General features: G+C 34.0%; 5 protein-coding genes across 5 annotated transcripts; all 5 read left to right on the plus strand.

Annotated features, from left to right (window-relative positions):
* The first annotated feature begins 687 nt into the window (after positions 1-687).
* LOC107927674 (cytochrome P450 CYP749A22-like) lies at positions 688-1,859 on the plus strand. The gene is made up of 4 exons (XM_016858784.2): positions 688-961; positions 1,048-1,118; positions 1,350-1,582; positions 1,652-1,859. Exons 1-4 carry the CDS (start codon positions 688-690, stop codon positions 1,857-1,859), a joined length of 786 nt encoding a protein of 261 aa, XP_016714273.2.
* Positions 1,860-2,281: 422 nt separating this feature from the next.
* LOC107927722 (cytochrome P450 CYP749A22-like) lies at positions 2,282-3,239 on the plus strand. The gene is made up of 2 exons (XM_041088079.1): positions 2,282-2,524; positions 2,662-3,239. Exons 1-2 carry the CDS (start codon positions 2,411-2,413, stop codon positions 3,100-3,102), a joined length of 555 nt encoding a protein of 184 aa, XP_040944013.1. The 5' UTR covers positions 2,282-2,410; the 3' UTR covers positions 3,103-3,239.
* A 1,568-nt stretch (positions 3,240-4,807) lies between these two features.
* Positions 4,808-7,234, plus strand: LOC107927725 (cytochrome P450 CYP749A22). Its single transcript, XM_016858827.2, has 5 exons — positions 4,808-5,403; positions 5,491-5,714; positions 5,792-6,024; positions 6,136-6,514; positions 6,722-7,234. Exons 1-5 carry the CDS (start codon positions 5,130-5,132, stop codon positions 7,160-7,162), a joined length of 1,551 nt encoding a protein of 516 aa, XP_016714316.2. The 5' UTR covers positions 4,808-5,129; the 3' UTR covers positions 7,163-7,234.
* A 7,912-nt stretch (positions 7,235-15,146) lies between these two features.
* LOC107913814 (cytochrome P450 CYP749A22) lies at positions 15,147-17,267 on the plus strand. Its single transcript, XM_016842461.2, has 5 exons — positions 15,147-15,613; positions 15,698-15,921; positions 15,990-16,222; positions 16,294-16,672; positions 16,769-17,267. The coding sequence occupies exons 1-5, from the start codon at positions 15,340-15,342 to the stop codon at positions 17,207-17,209; spliced, it is 1,551 nt and encodes a 516-aa protein (XP_016697950.1). The 5' UTR covers positions 15,147-15,339; the 3' UTR covers positions 17,210-17,267.
* A 4,497-nt stretch (positions 17,268-21,764) lies between these two features.
* LOC107927676 (cytochrome P450 CYP749A22-like) lies at positions 21,765-22,269 on the plus strand. The gene is made up of 2 exons (XM_016858786.2): positions 21,765-21,994; positions 22,110-22,269. The coding sequence occupies exons 1-2, from the start codon at positions 21,765-21,767 to the stop codon at positions 22,267-22,269; spliced, it is 390 nt and encodes a 129-aa protein (XP_016714275.2).
* Positions 22,270-23,625: the final 1,356 nt, after the last annotated feature.

A 23,625-nucleotide genomic window follows, 5' to 3' on the forward strand; every position in this document is an offset into this window, starting at 1 on the left:
GAATTAAAAGAAATGACTTTTCACCAATAACTGGTCAAATTTCGTAATTAGACTAAGTTGCTGAAGTGGTGATGTTTTGTGTACGTGATTGTATACAAAATAATATTTATTCTATTAAATTAATTTTAAATATTAAAAATAAAATATTTTAAGAAAAATTTGAAGTCAAATTCAAAATATAATACTAGGATTCAAATGTTAATTTTATAATATAAACAATAAAATACTTATAGAAATCTTTCTACATCTTAATTTTTCTATTTAAAATTTCTAAAGTCAATTTAGTGTTAGTCAGATATGTTTTTTTATTTGTAAAAGATCATCTTCAATTACACATTCTTCTTTATATGTCTTCTTTTTGCAAGACTGGCATTGATTGTTTCTACTCTTGTACCGCATCACTTAATAAAATATTAATAGTTTTACAAATTTCGGTGATAAAAAATCTCAAGTTAGGTGACATAACTACAAATTTTCAAAAATAAAAGGACCAAAAGTGTAATTTATTTAAAAATATGATTATTTAAATAGTATATATAACGTACGTGTCTCCTTTTTATCGAATATAGCTTGTTCACGTAATAATTTAAATGAATATATAATTGGGAGCATCTCTTATAATTTAGAAGTAAAAAGGACAAAATAGCGTCAAACATCAGGTTGTAATTCAGAAGCAAGAGCAGAAAAATGAGTGGCTTGATGAACTTTGTAATTCTTGTCCCATCTTCTTTCTTCCTCGTAGCTTTGATAAAGTTCCTTCATGATTACTTGTGGATACCTCTCCGTATACAGCATATGCTGAATTCGCAGGGAATCAAAGGACCTCGTTACAAATTCTTCTACGGAAACAACGATGAAGCTACCCAAATGACAAAGGAAGCATTAAGCAAACCTATGGCCTTGACGCATGACATATTTCCCAGAGTGCAGCCACATATTTACTCATGTATCAACAGATATGGTAAGATCTGTGCATGTTCTTTCACTATGGTTTCAATCTTCCAGTTCTAAGAAAAGATGAACCCTTTTTGTTTTTTGTTTGATTAGGGAGGAATTTTCTTTATTGGGACGGTGTCCGACCTGAACTTGTGATTTCAGAACCTGAACTAATTAAAGAGGTTTAGAAAAATACTGAAAAAACTTTTCCCAAAAGGAAGCCTACCATTTTCATTAACAAGCTACTAGGGAACGGGCTTGTGACAGTGGAAGGTGAAAATTGGGTGAAGCAGCGGAAGTTGGCGAATAACGTTTTTCATGGCGAAAGCTTAAAGGTAAACCCCTCGAAATATATGGATTAGATGTAAACTAATGTAAAAGAATTTTATATTATTGGAGAATTGTTTGGGCAGGACATGAGACCAGGAATAATTGCTAGCGTTGAAACAATGCTAAAGAAGTGGAAAGGCCAAGTAGGCAAAGAGATCGAAGTGTTCCATGAATTTAAATTATTGACTTCCGAAGTGATCTCGAGGACAGCTTTTGGTAGCAGTTACTTGGAAGGGGAGAAGATTTTTGAAATGTTGAACAAGTTGTCAATAGTTCTGAGCCGAAATCTTTCCAATACTGGAATTCCCTTATTCGTGTATGTTGCCTCTAAGCTTAACTGATCCCTCAATTTTTCCAAGATATAGACCTTGATTTGCTTTTACAGCAAGTTACAGAAACCTGCTTATATGCTAGAGGCAGAAGAACTTGCAAAAGGAATACAGGACTATGTGTCGAAGATTGTGAAAACGAGAGAAGACAAAGTTGTGAAGGGAGAGGCTGATAACTTTGGCATTGATTTTCTAGGATTACTGTTGGATCTAAGTGCTACAGAAGCAAGCTTCAACAGAATGCTTGTCAAGCAAGTCTCGTGACTTGCAGCAGAAACAAAGCAGAAAACTCAAATAGATTTTGAAGCAAAACTAAAAATGGAGAGCATATGGATGAAAACTTGTTGAATTCATTCAAAAAACTGAATATGGCTTAAAGCCAATACATAAACAAGCTTACAACTTGACAAAACAGTAGGTTAACCTAAACTTCACCTACTACCACTAACAAACTTAGTAACTTGAGCTAATTAACTTGTACAAATCAACAAAGCTGATTAATCAGCTCAATCACCATCAGTTTTACATCAAATATAAACCTAACATAGTTGAAATACAACTAAGTTACATTGCATTAACTTAAAAATACAAAATAAGTGAAAACACAGCTTGCTGGCTTGATGAACTTGCAGCTTCTGCATGTAGTGCCCTCGACAGTCTTGGTTGCTGCATGCTGACCATTGCTTCAACAATTACTTATAAATGCCTACCATGATACGGACGAAAATAACAAACTTTCATTGGAAGACTTGGTAGATGAGTGCAAAACATTTTACTTTGCTGGACAAGATACTGTTAATTCCTTACTTGCTTGGATGGTCTTACTTTTAGCAAGTCATGGAGATTGGCAAGAGAAAGCGAGCAGAGAGGTGATTGAGATATTTGGTAACCAATATCCAAATTCTGAAGGCCTTTCTAAACTCAAAATTGTAAGTAAACTGTCAAACCCTTTCAATATATTGTGTATACCCGGCATTTAAATCAAAGTCATAAAGGCTGTTAGTACATAAAAAATCCTGGTCTATACTCTTTAATCTACTCTGACATATTCCTATTCTGCAAACAGATGACCATGATTATTAATGAATCTCTAAGATTGTATGGTCCAGCAGTTGGCCTATTGAGGAAAGGTGGAAGTGAAGTTCGGTTAGGAAATCTAGTCTTGCCTGCTGATATAGATATTCTTATTGCAAATGTTGCACTTCACCATGACCCTCAACAATGGGGAGATGATGTGCATCTTTTTAAGCCAGAGAGATTCGCCGAAGGGGTTGCCAAAGCTACCAATTACAACACAGCTGCATTTTGTCCCTTTGGATTGGGACCTCGAACTTGTGTTGGTACAACCTTCGCACTCATGGAAGCGAAGATTGCAGTCTCCATGATTCTACAACGCTACACCATTTCCCTCTCCCCTGCCTATGTCCACGCGCCAGTATCTATTATCACCGTTAAACCACAACATGGAATTCAAGTAATACTCGAGTCACTGCATCACGATGCTTAAACTACACGGCAGCTAAGGGCTCAGCGTTCAACTGAGTTAGCTCATGTATTCTCATTTTAAGAGATGACATTTCATAGATCGGGGGCGTTTGCATTAGCAGCCACTTCCCTATTTATGCGCTCCTTCGTGCATAAATAACTGCAAATATCTGCTCATTTCCAAGATGGTAAAGCATGCAATAAATGAGAATTAAACACAATTTATTATTTTAATAATTTATATTTTTAATTTTTAAATAATTAAATTAAATTTTTATTATTTTTTAATGTTCAAGTTCGAACCTAATTTATATTTTAAATGAGATTAATTTTTTTACTTAAATTCATTTTTCGGGCTTAATATTTTTACTCAAAATATAAATAGATGATAATCATTTAATTTATGAGTAAATATATATATTAAAAATGTATTAATAATAGAAGTAATTAATAAAAATCTACTTAATCTTTCAAAAAGCCTCTCAAAATCAACTATTTGACCAATATACTAATCATTCTGGTCTTTAATTTAATCATTTTTTTATACTTTTTGTGTTTTAAAATAGTAAATTTATTAACAAAAATAACATTGTTTCTTTTAATGTTATATAAAAATAACAAGTTAATGTTATATTTCGCACGAAAATTTGGAAATTTTATTTTTAACTTAATTTGTGATTATTGTTTTTGCAGCAATTGTTGACTAATTTGCATTTGTGATGACGCATGGTAGATGGCTCCCAATAAAATATTCATAAATATAAAAAAATCGAGTTTTATTAAGATAATTTTAATTGATAAATTATGTGTAAAATATTATTTTTAGCCGAAGTGGGTGGTATGCCAACTCATTTTAGGGACCACATGTTAAAAATTCATAATTTTTAAATAAACTGATTTTGGAGTTGTGGAGATGTGAAAACACTTCCTTCATTGTGCGCTTTCGCCACATGACCCCACCATCCCAAAAATCTCTTATTTTTAAATTTTTTAATGTTCATATAATCAAGATGATGATTGGATTATCAAAACATATATATATATATATATATACAATTTAATTGCAAGAGCACAGAGTGTTATTGGACAACAGTTAGGAGAGGTGAGATTCTTGCACGTGTCCTGTATACTCGGTGGGACTAAATTGGAGCCTACGCTTATTAGTGCTTTGCTAGAAAGATAGAGACCCGAGACACACACATTTCATTTTCTGTACGATGGTGATATGATTACACTTGAGGATGTGATATTAGAACTTGGTCTATTGGTTGATGGGCCAATAATTTAGAGAAAATACCAAACATATTTAGTAATTTAGGGAAATTTTAATAGCTTCACATTCTTCAGCCTATAAATAGTGGATCCATGTCATGGGTTGCAGGTCAAAGCTCATGATGAATGCACACAAAGCGTTTCAAGGAGGTCACCAATTTTGGTTGACACTAGAAATGAAAAGAAAATGTATATTTTTATAAAAGAATACTAGGTGGCATTTTTTGATTGGCCACCAATTTTTTTTAATGTTAAAAATTGGATTAAAATTTATAACGGATAATACTTTAAGTACTAAATTAAGTTAAAAAAACTTTAAGTACCAATATTACTGGTGAATTAGACAAAAATTAGTGGTGAGAATGGAGGTTTAGAGAGAAATAATGCTTCATTATTTTATTCATTCCCAATAAGCATGGATATGTAATCAGTACATAAGTTAAAGAAACCGCAAATGCCAAAATCACTCAACACGTATAGCCTCCTAGTTCAGCTGATGCCGACGCTTTTAAGGTCAACAAGGAAAACAATTTGGCAAGTACGGTACATTTCAGCAGGAAAGTTGCACACGTTTCTTATACACACTTATGAACTATTGTATGGCGTAATAGACTGTGATGTTTTGGCTTTATAACATTAAAATGTCTCACGAATACGTCCAACCTACTTTGAACGAGAACGAGGATTGCAAATGCAATTTTGCTCCTTCACCACTTTTGGAGTGCTCCTAATGATGCTATTATGAATGGGAAAATGGTTAAAGTTTAGAGACGAAAAATGAGTGCCTTGATGGAGCTTGTAACTCTTGTCCCATGTTGTTTCTTCTTCATAGCTTTAATAAAGTTCCTTTATGATTACCTATGGATACCTCTCCGTATACAGCATATGCTGAATTCACAGGGGATCAAAGGACCTCCTTACAGATTCATCCATGGCAACAACAAGGAAATCGCCAAAATGAGACAAGAAGCATCAATCAAACCTATGGCCTTGACGCATGATATATTTCCCAAAGTGCAGCCACAGATTTACTCCTGGATCAACAAATACGGTAAGATCCATGCATGTTTTTCACGATGGTTTCAATCTTCTAGTTCAATTAAAAGATGGACCCTTTTTTTGCTTTTTGTTTGATTAGGGAGGAATTATCTTTTTTGGAACGGTGTTCGAGCTGAACTTGTGATTTCAGAACCTGAACTAGTCAGAGAGATACTAAAAAATAGTGAAAAAACTTTCCCGAAAAGGAAGCCTACCATTTACCTTAGCAAGCTACTAGGGAACGGGCTTGTGACGGTTGAGGGTGAAAAATGGGCGAAGCAGAGGAAGCTGGCGAATTACGCTTTTCATGGGGAAAGCTTAAAGGTGAACCCCTCGAAACATGTGATTAGTTGTAAACTAATGTTAAAGAATTTTATATTGTTGGAGAATTGTTTTTGCAGAACATGACACCAGCTGTAATTGCTAGCGTTGAAACAATGCTAGAGAAATGGAAAGGCCAAGAAGGCAAAGAGATTGAAGTGTTCCATGAATTTAGATTATTGACTTCAGAAGTGATATCAAGAACAGCTTTTGGTAGCAGTTACTTGGAAGGAGAGAAGGTTTTTGCCATGTTGAACAAGCTGTCAATAATTATGAGTCGAAATCTTTATAATACTAGAATTCCTTTGATCAAGTATGTTCCCTCTAAGCTTAGTTAATCCCAAGTTTTTCCTTAATTGTGTTTTCCACCCCCATGAATTTATTTTTCTCCTTATATATGGCTAACATTAGTTTTCTCTTCTAGCAAGTTATGGAAACCTGCCGATATGCTAGAGTCTGAAGAACTTGCAAAAGAAATACAATATTGTGTGATGAAGATGGTTAAGAAAAGAGAAGACAAAGTTGTGAATGGAGAAGCTGATAGCTTTGGGAATGATTTTCTAGGATTACTTGTAAATGCCTATCATGATTCGGACAAAACTAACAAGCTTTCAATGGAAGATCTGGTAGATGAATGCAAAACATTCTATTTTGCAGGACAAGATACTGTTAATGCCTTGCTTGCCTGGACAGTCTTGCTTTTAGCAATCCATGGAGATTGGCAAGATAAAGCAAGAAGGGAGGTGATTGGCATATTTGGTAACCGAAATCCACAACCGGAAGGCATTGCAAAACTCAAAACTGTAAGCAAACTTTCTAACCACTTAAGACCGCAAGCATTGTGTTACAGTCAATATTTTGTAGTTTCAACTCTTTCTACATTGATATTCATTGCTAATACTTACCACAATTAATTGCGATAACATCCATCATATACAACACTGCCATAATTTAATCTTATATATTAGATTATGTGATGTTAATCTTATATATTCCTATTCTGTGTACAGATGACCATGATCATTAATGAAACTCTAAGATTGTATGGTCCATCAAATGGAATGTTGAGAAGAGTTGGAAGAGAAGTTCAAATGGAAAAGGTAGTCCTCCCTGCTAATATAGATATTCTAATTGCAAATGTTGCACTTCACCATGACCCTCAACTGTGGGGAGAAGATGTGCATCTTTTTAAACCAGACAGATTTGCGGAAGGGATTGCCAAAGCTACCAATTACAATCCGGCTGCCTTTTTTCCCTTTGGATTGGGACCTCGAACTTGTGTTGGTATGACCTTTGCAACCACAGAAACCAAGATTGTTCTCTCCATGATCCTACAACGCTATGCTATTACACTTTCCCCTGCCTATGTCCACTCACCAATACCTATAATCAGCCTTAAACCACAACATGGAATTCAAGTAATACTCAAGTCACTGCATAGCGATGCTTGATGTTTCGTCGTTGTTGTTATCAACAATCTGAAAAAGATGGGTATGAATGCACTTAATACGTATTATCCTTTATTGTTACGAGTTAAAGGTTATGAATAGTTTAGGCATTATATAAAAATAATGTACATAACCATTAGTATTGGAACATTGGCAGCAGCAAAATAAGAGAACAGAGAGCACAGAACAATGAAATAAGATGCAAGAAGTATTTTTACTTGCTCACAAATGTGCAGCAAGGGAGCTTATGGCTGATAGCGCATTCAGCTCATTCATTCAACTAAAAAAACAATACATTTATTGTCAAATACATCACCAAATACTACCTACTACCACTAAGTAGCCTTGATAAACATTGCTTGTACACATAAACAAGTCAGCTAAACTAGTCATTCAACAGCTAATGCATCAAGTTGTCATCAACTTGTTCATTTTCAACTAGTTTAATTAGAATGAAACTAAAGAGAAAACTTTACTGTTACAGCAAGCATACGTGCTGCAGCATGTCATCAAACTGCATGCACTTCAACCAAAAATGTAACAGTAGCATGGTTGGCCAATTTCCAACAATTAGGAATTTAGAGGTTAATAAAAAAAATTATTTCATGTCTATTATCTCTTCTTTTACAACCACTTTCTCCTTTTCTCTATCAAATATGTGATCTAATTGCAAATACATACCAAGTCCCCTTACGTACACAATTTATTATCAATTTAATCCCTTTATTTAATTTCTTTTTCCATTCAACACATTTAAGTTAAAACAGTAGTGCTATTTAAATAACACGCTTTATATTAATTTTAATCGGTAAATAAATTCATTATAAATTATTTTATTACATAATAAATCTATAAAAATTTTATTTTTATGTAATAAATAGATATATATTTATCGAAAAATTAATATAAATTAATAAAATTAACATTACAAGAAAGAAATTATTATAAAATTATTATATAAAATAAATATAATTTTAATAAACTTTAATTATTTACTACTTTCATAAATTTCTAATAAATTGAAATTTTATTATATAAATCTAATTTAACATTCTTATTTTTTTTCTCTTTATTCTCACTTTATTATATTACTGCAATTAAACACATATTTTATTATTAATTTTAATCTCGTTTTCTCAATAATTTATCTCAATAGATAAATTCTGTCCTTCTTAGTCATTTACACACCATGCATGGGCCTACTCACACTTCTCCCTCAAAACATTTAAGAGCTAAGCAGTAAAAAGGACAATTAATAACACCATTGAAAATAATAATAATAATGTGCACTTTTTAAGTTGGATGTAGTGTTTAACACCGCTAGTCATAGCCGATAGAGTTGATACAGTGAAGTTGGCCGGGCAGAGCTGCGTATAACAAAAATTCTAAGTCCGATTCGATCCAAAAAATAGGTTTAAAATATTACACAAGTTTAATTTAGATAAAAATGTTAAAATTTAAGTCTGGTTCAGTCTGCCCGTATTATTTTTTATATATATTTTTAAAATATAATATATCAAAAATATTAAAATAAATGTTTTTTAATAAATTGAAAATAAATTTTAAAAAATTGTGTATACTTAAATAACACTAAGATATAAGTGCAACTTAACAAGCAAATATAAAATACCTCTAAAATAGTAACAAAAGTAATAATAAAACAAGAGTTATACAATATCCAAATAATAACAACAAAATAATAGCAACATAATTGTGAAATTGTAACAAAATAGTGAAAAAAACAACAACCAGAAAATAGCAAGAAAATAGTAAAAAAAAAAGCATTTTCTTTTTTGCATATTCGGGCCGAGCTCTAGCAAAAAAAGTCTTACTCAAGACTTAATCCATTTTCTAAACATGTTTTCTTTTTTTGCTCAAACTCATTTTTCGAACTTATATTTTTATCTAAACTCTCCTACTTTTCAAGCGAACCTTCAAATTGAACTGAATAACCCAACTCATGAACAAATTTAAAGTAAAGGCCACCAAAAAAAATAAAAAGGCAAGTTGAGAGTGAATTGTTGAGGGAGGTAGAGGTTATATACTAATACGATTTCTCTTAATTGTAATTAAAATATTCATTATTAATAAGAGTGATTAATCCTATAATTAATCATGAAAAATATTTTTTTTATGAGCGAAAATTTGGCCATTTTACCAAAAAAATCCCTTTTTAATTAAAATTTATCGAAATGGGCCACTTTTTTAATTATTTATCGGAATGGGCCATTTTCCGCGAAATCGCTGCCACGTAAGCGCGATGTCAGGGTACGTGACAGATCATCGCGTCCACGTCAGCAGGTCGCTCTGACGTGGACGCGATGATCTGTCGTAGTGCGTTTCCGGGGACGCGATTTTGACGTTAATTTTACGTTTGGGTTTTTTGGATTTTAGGGTTTAGGGGTCCCGGGAAAAATTATTTCGAGTTGACGTTTCTGGTCAAATAGTATAAAATCGCTTCTACCAGGATGCTATCAGAGAAGAAATTATGAAATCGTCCCCTCGTGGACGCGATTTCGCTACAGTTGGTCATGTAAGAAATAATTTGTTTTTGACGTTTTCTGAGCAAATAGTATAAAATCGCTGATACCAGGATGCTATATGAGAAGAAATTGTGAAATCGCGCCCTCGTGGACGCGATTTCGCTACAGTTGGTCATGTAGGAAATAATTATTTTTTGATGTTTCTGAGCAAATAGTGTCAAATCGCGCCCTCGTGGACGCGATTTTGCTACAGTAGCAAGTTTGGGTTGAGGCTATAAATTAGGTAGAAAATGTTCTTAGAATGCATAAGTCATAGCAGAAACATTTTAGAGAGGCTAAGAAAGTTAGAGTTTCAAAATGAGTGAACGCATTAGTGCTGTTATTTACTACGATGGTGAGGTTTGCCACACCGAGAATGGTGTTGTTTTTTTGTCGGAGAATACGGTGCAACTGTCATTTAGCCAAAACATAGATTTGACAGAACTTCGTAAAAGAATTAGGCGTAAAATCTTCGGAACGACGCCAATGAAAGTTCTGTCAAGCACGTATCGATTTTGTTCTTCTGTTGATCCGGTGACATATGGCTCGTTCGACATAAAAGGTGCTCGTAGCTTGGAGGCAATGGTGCAGACTCATCTTGCTAGCGGAGCAACTTATATTGAGTTATATGTACAATTTACGTCGCCAACTGATGCACTTCCGTCCAGTGTTCGAGATGTATACACGACCCCTGGCCGACACTCGGTTAGCGAGTTACAAAATACGGAACAGCTTATGTTCGGTAGCGGTGACGAATACACATCCCCACCAAGACACTCTGTCGGTGGATGGGACATGTACGTCGGTGGCTCGACGTTTGACGCTTGAAATATGAGCTGGGGAACTGCATCAAGCTCTAGTGGATGGCAATCTACATCCAATTGGGGACGTTATCAAATGCCCAGAAGAAGGGATGACGTACTTCCTACGACATCAACCGGTGAGGGGACGTCATACGCTGCAGATGATTGTGGGTTAGAAGATGAGTCCGATGTGGATCCACCTCGAGAGCCCGGGCCAGATGGTGCAGAGGTGGGATTATTTTCTGAACCGGAGCCTATTCCAACAGAAGGTGAAGATGGTGATAGGAGTTCAGATGATGAAGAAAATCCACGATTCAGAGCATACTCACCTCCAGCCCACATGCATAATGTCGATCTGTCAGCAGATGATGCGTTAGAGTTTCCAGATCTACCACACCGGTTGCGCGATCGTACAAGTTTGGGGGTAGATCTCGGTGAACTTGAAGTTGGTAATCAGTTTACCAATAAGGATAGTTTTATTAGTGCTTTGAAACAGCATAGCATCAAAAACGGCGTTAATTACCACGTCGTTAAATCAAAATCTGATAAGTTTGAGGCGAAGTGTGCGGTGCAAGACGGCACATGTTCATGGAAAATCGTTGCCTCGTTAAGGAAGAGGATAGGGTTGTGGGAGATCAAAAAGTACAAAGTTCCACATACATGTGCTGCAGGTACAGTGTTGAATGTGTCTGAATAATATTTTTATTTTCCAATGTTGCATTATTTAATGTACTCCCTCCCTCTGTAGGTGTTTTAGAAGATCATCCAAAAATGGATGCAGCTATGTTGGCTAGCTTGATACTGCCCACGATAAAAGCAGATCTTAGGACTTCAGTGCCGGTGATGCCCTAATCGGATGATCATACAAGTGGCCCATTTCGGTAAATTTTAATTAAAAAAGTGGCCCATTTCGGTAAATTTTAATCACGATAAAAGCTTGATACTGCCCGGAATTGGCCCATTCAGGAACCCAGGCCATACAAGTCGATAATGCCCTAATCGCAATAGTTGAATGTAATTTTAGATGCAATTACATTTTATTCAATTACTATTTGATAATTGTATTGATTGTTAGTAAAATTATCAAATTACTATAATTTCTTAAATGTTAGTACCAGTCAAAACATTTTACAAAATCCAACATAACTTGTAAAACTGTGTAAAATTATTGTGCCCAAAAACTTTTGTTAATGGTTAGGGTTTTTAATTAAAATGGGTTAGGGTTAGGGCTTTTAATTAAATTAAATTAGGTTAGCGTTTTTAATTAAAATGGGTTAGGGTTAGGGTTTTTAATTTAATTAGGTTAGGGTTTAGGGTTCTTAATTAAATTAAATTAGGTTAGGGTTTTTAATTAAAATGGGTTAGGGTTAGGGTTTTTAATGAAATTAAATTAGGGTTAGGGTTTTTAATTTAATTAGGTTAGGGTTTAGGGTTCTTAATTAAATTAAATTAGGGTTAGGGTTTTTAATTAAATTAGGTTAAGGTTTAGGGTTCTTAATTAAATTAAATTAGGGCTAGGGTTTTTAATTAAATTAGGTTAGGGTTTAGGGTTCTTAATTAAATTAAATTAGGGTTAGGGTTTTTAATTAAATTAAATTAGGGTTAGGGTTTTTAATTAAATTAGGTTAGGGTTTAGGGTTCTTAATTAAATTAGGTTAGGGTTTAGGGTTCTTAATTAAATTAAATTAGGGTTAGGGTTTTTCATTAAATTAGGTTAGGATTTAGGGTTCTTAATTAAAATTAGGGTTAGGGTTTTTAATTAAATTAGGTTAGGGTTTAGGGTTCTTAATTAAATTAAATTAGGGTTAGGGTTTTTAATTAAATTAGATTAGGGTTTAGGGTTCTTAATTAAAATTAGGGTTAGGGTTTTTAATTAAATTAAATTAGGGTTAGGGTTTTTAATTTAATTAGGTTAGGGTTGGGTTTTTAAACAAATTATATCAAAATAACTTGGAAAAATTTCTATGTGTATTACATCGTCATAAACTTGTATTTCATTACATCAAATGATAAATTTTAATACAGTAATCAATGTCTATGACCGGCTAGTCATAGCTGATGTAGTTGATACAGTGAAGTTGGCCGGGCCGAGCTTGGTACAACAAAAAAATCTAAGTCCGATTCCATTAAAAAATAGGTTTAAAATATTACACAAGTTTAATTTGGATAAAAATGTTAAAATTTAAGTTCGGTTCAGTCTGTTCATATTATTTTTTATATATATTTTTAAGATATAATATATCAAAAATATTAAAAATATTAAAATAAATGTTTTCTAATAAATTGAAAATAAATTTTAAAAAATTGTGTATACTTAAATAACACTAAGATAAGTGCAACTTAACAAGCAAATATGAAATACCTCTAAAATAGTAACAAAAGTAATAATAAAACAAGAGTTATACAATATCCAAATAATAACAAAAAAAATAATAGCAATATAATTGTGAAATGGTAACAAAATAGTGAAAAAAAACAACCAGAAAATAGCAAGAAAATAGTAAAAAAAATAACAGTTTCTTTTTTGCATATTCGGGCCGAGCTCTGGCAAAAAAAGTCTTACTCGAGACTTAATCCGTTTTCTAAACATGCCTTCTTTTTTTGCCCAAACCCATTTTTTGAGCCTATATTTTTACCTAAACTCTCTACTTTTCAAGCAGACATTCAAATTGAACTGAATAACCCGACTTATAAACAAATTTAAAGTAAAGGCCACAAAAAAAAAATAAAAAGGCAAGTTTGAGACTTTAAGGAGAGTGAATTGTTGAGGGAGGTAGAGGTTATATACTAATACGATTTTTCTTAATCGTAATTAAAATATTCATTATTAATAAGAGTGATTAATCCTATAATTAATCATGAAAAATATTTTTTTTATGAGCGAAAATTCAACCTCAAATCACTTAATTAAAGGTTAAAAGAATAAAATCAATATCTTATGATTGGATACAAAAAAAGATAAACCTCACAAATATCCAAATACAAAGTTGAAATCCACAACATCAACATATATCATACAGCGGATCTTCAAAGGAATGAAAATATTAGTATATAATGAATAAAGAAATCAAGGAAACCGCAAATGCCAAAATCACTCTACACGTACAGCCTCCAAATGCAGCTAATGCCGACACTTGTGTGTTGAGATAGTAAATGATGTGGACAAATGTCAAAAAATTATTTATTGATGTATATGTAATTATCTTTAGTGTCAAGGTAATAGTTATAAATAGTCATCGACTCTCCGTAAATGGTAGAAGAATGAGACTTATTATGGGACATACAATGCATTACAGGCGTATGATCATTACGCTTCAATCGTATTATTCTATTTCATCTCTTAGAACTAAAAGAACTTAAATCAAAATACTTACTAGCATGGCGATACACTTATACAAAACTTCTACCTTGGGCACATGTAATGGAGTTGTAGTCAATCAAGTGAAATCTAATCTACGAAATAATTTGATCTATAGATAGCATCGTTATGGTAAAGGTTGTAATGCTAGAGGAATCATTACTGCAAGGCGTAAAGGAGGAGGTCATAAACATCTATACTGTAAAATTGATCTTCGACGAAATGAAAAAGACATATATAATAAAATTATAACCATAAAATACGACCCTAATCAAAATGCATACATTTGTTTCAATATCTCTCTCAATTCGATCACTCTCTACAATACTCATTCATAAAAAAATGTTTTATATTTTGGAACGTATTTGATTTAAGTTTACTAAATCATCTTTTTTAAAAGAAGCAACGTTTAAGAATTTTATAAAATGAAAAATCAATAAATACAAATTGTTTAGAACTTCAATTGAAGATGATATTCAAAGATCATTAAAGTCGCATTCTGCAGCAGTTGACTTTCAGAAATTAATTAGTTGTTTACCCGTTCAAAGATGCTTCTTTTTTAATAAATAAATAAATAAATAAATTTCTAACTATTGTATAATGATGGTTTCAATATATTAATTCTAAAAAAAAAATGGGTTTAAATATTTTAGGATAAAGTCCGTAGATGGAAAGTGTGACGTTAACCATGTTATGTTGGGAAATAATCTTAAAGTTATACTATTTTTAAAATTGTTTTTATTTTCTAAGAAGTGCACTCATTTCTTCACGTGAATCGAGTAAAAAGGTGACGTAAAATGGGGGCTCGTATCAAGAAAAACAGATGGTAGGAATAGTCTTACTAAAAATATGGACATTAATTATTTAGATTAACACTGTAAATATAGATGGATTAAATTATAATAAAAATTAAAATATATAGAACATAGTATAGGGGTCAAAAATTAAAATTTAACAATTATCTTGTAATGTAAAAAAATAAGGTAAATTTAAAAGAAATTGAAAAATAATAAGTCAATTTCTAAGACCCTTAACACATTCAAATTGTAAATATCCATATATCATGTTAATTGATAAGTTAAAGATATTAACTATCCTGTCTAACTAATAACATGATAAAAATATAAAGATCAAATCATGATAAAAACTAAAGTATAGAGGTTAAATCTTGATTTTAAACATAATAGAAGGACCAAACTGAAATTTAACCATTTTCTATAATGTGAAAAAGCACCCATATGTACCCACGCGTCAGGAAGCCACTAATATATATAGTTATAAACATAATGGTCCGTAGTTGTTGGACGCTGAAATCTTATCATCTAATTTTAAAATGATAAAAACGAAAAATTAATTGTCAAGACCCTACAAATTGACAGGCAATTAAATAAAATAATTCTAAATCTCTCTTTTACTATGCAATAATTCTCAACCTAAACTCACCATAAATAGAAAAGCTAAAGGAGCATTTCAATTCATTATTGAGAGAAGAAAAAAATGAGTACCTTGGTGAAGCTGGCAATTCATCTCCCATGTTCTTTCTTCCTCGTAGCTTTGATAAAGTTCCTTTATGATTACTTGTGGATACCTCTCCGTCTACAGCATATGATGAATTCACAAGGAATCAAAGGACCTCCTTACACATTCATCCATGGAAACAACAAAGAAGCTACCAAAACGACAAATGAAGCCTTAAGCAAACCTATGGCCCTGAGACATGATATATTTCCCAGAGTGCAGCCACATGTTTACTCATGTGTCAACAGATATGGTAAGATTCCATGCATGTTTTGCTCTATGGTCTCGATCTTCTGGTTCTAAAAAAAGATTGACCTTTTTTTAAAAATTTGATTAGGGAGGAATTATCTTGCTTGGGACGGTAAGCGACCTGAACTGGTGATTACAGAACCTGAACTTGTCAACGAGGTTCTCAAAAATAGTGTGACAACTTTTCCGAAAAGAAAGCCTACTTTTTTTCTCACTGGGATATTTGGGAACGGGCTTGTGACAGCTTTGGGTGAAAAATGGGTGAAGCAACGGAAGTTGGCGAATTATGCTTTTCATGGGGAAAGCTTAAAGGTAAAACACTCCAAACATGTGAACTAGTTGTCTAAATCTTCTTACATGTTGGAGTATTGATTGTGCAGAACATGACACCAGCTGTTATTGCTGGTGTTGAAGCAATGCTAGAAAAGTGGAAAGGCTATGTAGGCAAAGAGATAGAAGTGTATCATGAATTTAGATTATTGACTTCGGAAGTAATATCCAGAACAGCTTTCGGTAGCAGTTACTTGGAAGGGGAGAAGATTTTTGACATGTTGAACAAGTTGTCAATAATTAGGAGCCGAAATCTTTTCGAAACTCGAATTCCTTTAATCAAGTATGTTCCCTCTAAAAGCTTAATGGATCCCTCGGTTTTGTCATGTTACTGACCTTGATTTACTTTTACAGCAAGTTATGGAAATCTGGTGATGTGCTAGAGTCTGAAGAACTTTCAAAAGGAATACAAGATTGTGTGATGAAGATTGTTAAGAAAAGAGAAGACAAAGTTGTGAATGGAGAAGCCGATAGCTTCGGCAATGACTTTCTAGGATTACTTGTAAATGCCTATCATGATTCGGATAAAAATAACAGGCTTTCAACGGAAGACTTGGTGGATGAGTGCAAAACATTCTACTTTGCTGGACAAGATACCGTGAATTCCTTACTTGCATGGATAGTCTTCCTTTTAGCAATTCATGGAGATTGGCAAGAGAAAGCAAGAAGAGAAGTGATTGAGATATTTGGTAACCAAATTCCGAATTCTGAAGAGATGTCTAAACTCAAAATCGTAAGTAAACTGTCAAACCCTTTCAATATAATATTTTGTTGCAGCTATTATTTAATTTTTTTAATGCAATGTGACACGTTCCTTTTCTGGAAACAGATGACCATGATAATTTATGAAACTCTAAGATTGTATGGTCCATCAAATGGCATGATGAGAAGAACTGAAAGTGATGTTCAGTTAGGGAAGCTAATCTTGCCTGCTAATCTTGATCTTCTAGTTATACATGCTGCACCTCACCATGACCCTCAATTATGGGGAGATGATGTGCATCTTTTTAAACCAGAGAGATTCGCAGAAGGGATTGCCAAAGCTACCAATTACAATGCAGGTGTATTTTGTCCCTTTGGATTGGGACCTCGAAATTGTGTTGGTATGAACTTTGCAACCACGGAAACGAAGATTGTGCTGTCCATGATTTTACAACGCTACACCATTTCCCTCTCCCCTACCTATGTCCACTCACCAATACCTTATATCACCGTTCAACCACAACACGGAATTCAAGTAATACTCGAGTCATTGTATAATGATGCGTAATGTAACATAGCTGCTAAGAATTCCAAGTTTAATTTAGTGAAAAAATTATTTTATAAAATTTATATGTCAACAGGTAATTATATAATGTGGTTAACATAAGCTCCTTTCAATTGGGAACCAACAAAGCTACCAAGTCACCAAAATTTTGCTTAACAAAGTCTAACAATTTAGCTTTTACTTTACTAATAACAACACCCAACTTATAACCACCACTTACAACCACCATTAAAGTATATGTAGATAACAGAAGTATTATTTAATAATAATTTGTTAATATTATTTAATAATATTTGACGTTGTTACAATGTGTCGAGAGAACTGCCACTTCCTTCACCACTACGACAAAATAGCTTGTCATATTTGAAAAATTAACAATTTATGGAATCGAATCTTTGGACTATGTTAATTTTGTGGACTGATTTTAGCCTATCAATGAGAATCAATTCACTAAACATATTTTGAGAATTGTATCGGATTGAGTACATCAAATCCATTGGATCAAAGATGTTTGATCAAATCAAAATTGGAAGACTTATCTACCAACAAACCATTTTACTTTAGTTGTTAATATTATATTGAATTCAACTATTTTAGACATACAAGATTTTCCTAATTCATCTTCATTTGACGAAAGAAGTCAATCCTCAAATTTCAACAAATTGGCCAAAATTAGGGGACCGCAATACAGGTTTTTTCCATAGCCAGGCTACCCAAAGGCAGAGGAAAAACAAGATCAGAATGTTACAAAAAGCAGATGGAAGTCACGGGAGATTTCCAGGAAATGGAAGAAATTGCAAGGTCCTACTTTCAGAAGCTGTTTCCATCAGAGAATCAGGTTAATCTGGAGTTTTTACTTTCGGCCATTGATCGATGCATCCATGAAGAGGAAAATAAAAAGTTGATGGCGTCATACACAGATGAAGAAACCCGCGAGGCTTTATTCGCAATGGCGCCCACAAAAGCTCGAGGCGAAGACGGATTTCCAGCTTTATTTTACCAAAAGTGTGGGCATTTTATTAGAAAAGACATTGTTACTTTCGGTCTACAGTTTTTGAATGGAGATATGGAGGTTAGTTTAATTAACACAACTCATATTGTGCTCATTCCAAAAAATAGTAATCCAGTTAGCATGTCACATTTTAGGCCTATTAGCTTATGCTATGTCATCTATAAAATAATGGCATAAGCTATAGCGAACAGATTTAGGGGAGTGATTGATAAATGCATTGATAGTGCACAAAGTGCTTTTGTGCCGGGTAGATTAATATCGTATAATGTTCTTCTTGCTTATGAAATTTTGCATTCCCTAAAACAGAAAAGAGTAGGGAAAAAGGGTTATATGGCGGTAAAAGTGGACATGAGCAAGGCCTATGATAGAGATGAATGGAATTTCATTGAAAAAATAATGTGTAAGATGGGTTTCGCTCGATGCTGGATTGAGTCGATTATAAAATGCATGTCTACTGTTTCTTATAAAGTTGTGGTTAATGGAAATATCGGGGAATCATTCTGTCCATCGAGAGGACTCAGACAGGGGGATCCTTTAATTCCATTTCTTTTTTTAATATGCGGGGAAGGTCTTTCTAGCCTTATGAGAAAAGCAACCAATGAAGGTTTTCTGAAGGGGGTCAAAGTAAGCAGAAGAGGCCCACAGGTATTCCATTTGTTATTTGCAGATGATTGCATTCTTTTTGGGGAGGCATCAAGTAGAGGGGCAAATGCAATTAAGGATATTTTAAGGGAGTACAAAAGAGGGTCGAGACAGTTGTTAATATGGACAAATCATCCATTTTCTTCAGCAAAAACACGAAGTAGACAGAATTCAGATGGTAAACTTGCTGGGAATCTGAAGTTCAAACGAGCCAGAACGTTACCTAGGTTTGCCGACCATGGTTGGAAGAAAAAAGAAGGCTTCTTTTCAGGTTTTGAAAGATAGACTAAGGAAGCATATTGACAATTGGAGCACGAGATTTTTATCGCAGGGCGGGAAAGAAGTTTTCATTAAAGCAGTCCTACAAGCCATACCAACATACTCAATGGCATGTTTTTTAGTTCCAAAAACATTATGCGAGGAAATGGAGGCAATTATTGCGAAGTTTTGGTGGGAAAAGGGTCATGGCAAAGGGGGAATTCATTGGTGTTTATGGAATAATCTGTGCAGTTTAAAAGAAAATGGAGGCTTGGGTTTTCAAAATCTCAGTCAGTTTAATATTGTGTTATTAGCCAAACAGGGGTGGCGTCTTTTTAATTATCCAAATTCACTTTTAGCCAGAGTCCTTAAAGCAAAATATTATCCAGTGTCAGATTTTTTAAGAGCAGAGCTGGGAAATTTACCTTCTCTTACCTGGAAGAGTATCTGGGCAGCAAAGAAACTTCTTATTCAGGGGCTTAGTTGGAGAATTGGAAGAGGAAATAATGTTTCCATATGGACAGATCGATGGATTCCAGGGATCGAAACTAGTACATGGCAGAATGGAAATGAGAACAGGGAACTAAAAACAGTATCAGACTTAATTGATGGCACAAGTAAGCAGTGGAAAACGGAGATTATCTTTAGTACCTTTCAAGTAGACATAGCTCAGAAAATTTTGAAGATACCACTTGCAGAAACGGACAGCGAAGATTTGAGAGTTTGGAAAGGAGAGGCGACTGGAGAGTTCTCTGTTCGGAGCGCCTACAAACTATTACAAGAAGATGTTTTGTCTCCTAATAATTTATTACAAACCGAGCTTAAAGAATTCTACAGAAAGCTATGGAATTTACAACTTCCATCAAAATCCTACTGCTAGTCTGGCGGATATCCTGGAACTATATGCCTACTCTAGTTAACCTACGAAATAAGCGAATAACCACAATCGTGAGATGCCCTCGATGTGGCTTCGGTGAAGAAGACAGCTTCCATGTGTTTCGACAATGCCCTACAAGTATAGAAGTTTGGCAGAATATTAGCATGGGCTGGGTTACAATTTTTTCAGATCAAAACATTAGAACATGGCTTACATGGGTTCTTGAAAAAGGTACCAAAGAACAGAATCTGGTATTTTGCTGCGCTTTATGGGTCATATGGAACTCCCGTAATCAGTTGGTACATGAAAGAAAACATCTTTCAGGAAGGATTCTTGCACAAAAAATAGAAAGCTATATAGCAGAACTTGAAGGGGTGGGTAAGGAAAAACATACCTGGGGGACTGATAGACTACAGAAACATTCGGAGGAGGAGCCGGAGGACACAATTCTTTTTAATGCAGCTTTCGAGGCAAATAGATCCAGATCGGCGTCAGGGGTCATTGCACGTAATAGGAGGGGAGAGATGAAAGTTTTAAAAACGTCCCTTCATTCCAATGTCTCATCTCCTTTCCTTGCAGAGGCTTTAGCTTGTCTACAGGCAGTCAAATTGGGAATTTCACTGGGTCTCTGATCAGCCACAATAAGGGGAGACTCGAAAACAGTCGTTAAAAAATGTCAATCGGCAGAAAGGGATAAATCAAGCATAGGAGTAGTTATCAACGATATAAAAAATCATAGTTTGCTATTCCACGAAGTCAGTTTCCAGTTCATCCAAAAGTCAGAGAACTATCAAGCCCACGAAATAGCGAAGGAAACACTAGCAACTGAGAATGAGAGATACCTGGTAAGAGATGAGTTGTTCCACAACGAAGGAGTGACGGTAGAAGAATGGCCAAGAAATCCAGATTGAAGGAAATTTTTCAAAGAAGACTCTTGAAAATGGTAACAGGAATGAAGAAAAAAGGTTTTTGGGAACTTGTTATCTCACTGACAGATGTGACGATTCAGTATGAAAAGAAGAAATTTTAAATGCTTCCAGGCGGTCTGATTTGACTGGGCAATTAAACTAGGTTCAGCGTTTTATTTTTATTTAATTCTTTTTATTAGGTCAGGTTTTTATGGGTAAAATCTGCTATACGTTTTTGCTTGGGTAGTTTTTTAGATAACTTTAAGCCCAATTATATTGGGTTTTCTATGTTGTTTTTTTCTTTCTTTAATGACAGCCCAGTTTATAATTTTCAAAAAAAAAATATTAACATTACAAAATATATGGGTCAAATTATGTTAAAATTTAAAATATATATTATTTCTTAAGTTTCAACATAGTATAGGGGTCAAAGTGAAATTTGACTATAATATAAAAAAAAACCCAAGCCAAACTTAAAAAGAAAGGTAAAACCATGTTAGTATTCCAATTATATATAACCATTTAACTTTTTAATAAAAAAAATTAGCTATATTAACTATTCGAACTAATTCATAACGTTATAAAAATATAAAGAGCAAATCAAGTTAGAAATTAAAGTATATAGATTAAATTTCAAATTTAGAAATAATACAACCACAAATGAAATTTAATCATTTACCTTAGCAAGCTACTAGGGAACGGGCTTGTGACGGTTGAGGGTGAAAAATGGGCGAAGCAGAGGAAGCTGGCGAATTACGCCTTTCATGGGGAAAGCTTAAAGGTGAACCCCTCGAAACATGTGATTAGTTGTAAACTAATGTTAAAGAATTTTATTTTGTTGGAGAATTGTTTTTGCAGAACATGACACCAGCTGTAATTGCCAGCGTTGAAACAATGCTAGAGAAATGGAAAGGCCAAGAAGGCAAAGAGATTGAAGTGTTCCATGAATTTAGATTATTGACTTCAGAAGTGATATCAAGAACAGCTTTTGGTAGCAGTTACTTGGAAGGAGAGAAGGTTTTTGCCATGTTGAACAAGCTGTCAATAATTATGAGTCGAAATCTTTATAATACTAGAATTCCTTTGATCAAGTATGTTCCCTCTAAGCTTAATTAATCTCAAGTTTTTCCTTAATTGTTTTTTCCACCCCCATGAATTTATTTTTCTCTTTATATATGGCTAACATTAATTAGTTTTCTCTTCTAGCAAGTTATGGAAACCTGCCGATATGCTAGAGTCTGAAGAACTTGCAAAAGAAATACAATATTATGTGATGAAGATGGTTAAGAAAAGAGAAGACAAAGTTGTGAATGGAGAAGCTGATAGCTTTGGCAATGATTTTCTAGGATTACTTATAAATGCCTAACATGATTCGGACAAAAATAACAAGCCTTCAATGGAAGATCTGGTAGATGAATGCAAAACATTCTATTTTGCAGGACAAGATACTGTTAATGCCTTGCTTGCCTGGACAGTCTTGCTTTTAGCAATCCATGGAGATTGGCAAGATAAAGCAAAAAGGGAGGTGATTGGCATATTTGGTAACCAAAATTTTGGTGCTAGAATAGAAACAGACAAGCTCAGCTTGTGTCTTGTGCTGCAAGCCTCGATGCTTGCCGAGCAAACAAACTGATTCAAGCAGAAAGAAAGAAAAAAAACTAAAGAAAATGGAGAAAAGTTTGATGAACAAATCTGGTTTTTATTCATCGAGTAAACAATGGCATAATGCCAATACATAAGCCAAGCACTAAGCTTGTCAAAAACAGTAAACAATCACCTAATTGTTACTTAACACCACTAAACATTGAAACTTGAAGTAATTAAGTTGTGCATACAAGCAAAGCTGCATTAACAACTCATATGACTGCAAATTACATCAATAATCTACCTAACATAGTTCTAAATGAACTAAATTACATTTCATTAACTAGAAATTACAAAATGAACAAGAACTAGATCATTTGAGCTTGCTGAAGCAGCTTCTGCCTTGCTCGATCTTCATGGTCTGCATGTTGGCTGGTGTTGTAGCATGCTGGCCAACTTCATCACTCCTCCTTGGTTAGCATGCTGCTAACTCCTAACTTCTTCCTTAAGTATTCAAACTTAGTTGCACTAAGAGCCTTGGTCAAAATATCAGCAATTTGATCATCTGACTTGCAATGAATCAGTTTGGCTTGTAATGCTTCCTCCATTTCTCGAACAACATGGAGTTTGATGCTGAAATACTTTGTTCTCCCATGGAACACTGGATTCTTGGCAATAGCAACAGCAGATTGGTTCTCACAAAAAATCTCTGTTGCTTCCTTTTGACTAACATTCAAATCATTCATGATTTTCCTTAGCCAAATGGCTTGGTTGACAGCACTTGCTGCTGCAACATATTCTGCTTCAGCAGTTGATTGAGCCACCAAGGTTTGCTTCTTCGAGCTCCAATAGAACATGGCTGAACCAAGACTGAAAGCATACCCTGAGGTGCTTTTCATGTCATCCAATGAGCTAACCCAATCACTGTTAGTATAACCAAACAGCCTAAGGCTTTCTTCTTTCCTATACATTAAGCCATAGCTCAATGTACCTTTGATATACCTGAGCACTCTCTTTGCTGTTGGAAAGTGCTTCTCATTGCAACAATGCAGGAACCTTGAGAGAAAACTTACAGCATACATAATGTCAAGTCTTGTTGCTGTTAAGTATAGCAAGCAACCAACTAGACTTCTGTAGG

Source organism: Gossypium hirsutum, chromosome D02 (assembly GCF_007990345.1).
Source record: "Gossypium hirsutum isolate 1008001.06 chromosome D02, Gossypium_hirsutum_v2.1, whole genome shotgun sequence".
Classification (NCBI taxonomy): Eukaryota; Viridiplantae; Streptophyta; class Magnoliopsida; order Malvales; family Malvaceae; genus Gossypium; species Gossypium hirsutum.

Excerpts from the sequence above, each read along its gene's own strand:
- LOC107927674 (XM_016858784.2), top strand. The coding sequence starts at position 688 with ATGAGTGGCTTGATGAACTTTGTAATTCTTGTCCCATCTTCTTTCTTC. Across the intron at positions 962-1,047 it reads CTCATGTATCAACAGATATG|GGAGGAATTTTCTTTATTGG; the intron begins GTAAGATCTGTG and ends TTGTTTGATTAG. Across the intron at positions 1,119-1,349 it reads AACCTGAACTAATTAAAGAG|GACATGAGACCAGGAATAAT; the intron begins GTTTAGAAAAAT and ends TTGTTTGGGCAG.
- LOC107927676 (XM_016858786.2), top strand. The coding sequence starts at position 21,765 with ATGACACCAGCTGTAATTGCCAGCGTTGAAACAATGCTAGAGAAATGG. Across the intron at positions 21,995-22,109 it reads ACTAGAATTCCTTTGATCAA|CAAGTTATGGAAACCTGCCG; the intron begins GTATGTTCCCTC and ends TTTCTCTTCTAG.
- LOC107927725 (XM_016858827.2), top strand. The coding sequence starts at position 5,130 with ATGAGTGCCTTGATGGAGCTTGTAACTCTTGTCCCATGTTGTTTCTTC. Across the intron at positions 6,025-6,135 it reads ACTAGAATTCCTTTGATCAA|CAAGTTATGGAAACCTGCCG; the intron begins GTATGTTCCCTC and ends TTTCTCTTCTAG. Across the intron at positions 6,515-6,721 it reads GCATTGCAAAACTCAAAACT|ATGACCATGATCATTAATGA; the intron begins GTAAGCAAACTT and ends TTCTGTGTACAG.
- LOC107913814 (XM_016842461.2), top strand. The coding sequence starts at position 15,340 with ATGAGTACCTTGGTGAAGCTGGCAATTCATCTCCCATGTTCTTTCTTC. Across the intron at positions 15,614-15,697 it reads CTCATGTGTCAACAGATATG|GGAGGAATTATCTTGCTTGG; the intron begins GTAAGATTCCAT and ends AAATTTGATTAG. Across the intron at positions 16,223-16,293 it reads ACTCGAATTCCTTTAATCAA|CAAGTTATGGAAATCTGGTG; the intron begins GTATGTTCCCTC and ends TTACTTTTACAG.
- LOC107927722 (XM_041088079.1), top strand. The coding sequence starts at position 2,411 with ATGGTCTTACTTTTAGCAAGTCATGGAGATTGGCAAGAGAAAGCGAGC. Across the intron at positions 2,525-2,661 it reads GCCTTTCTAAACTCAAAATT|ATGACCATGATTATTAATGA; the intron begins GTAAGTAAACTG and ends TTCTGCAAACAG.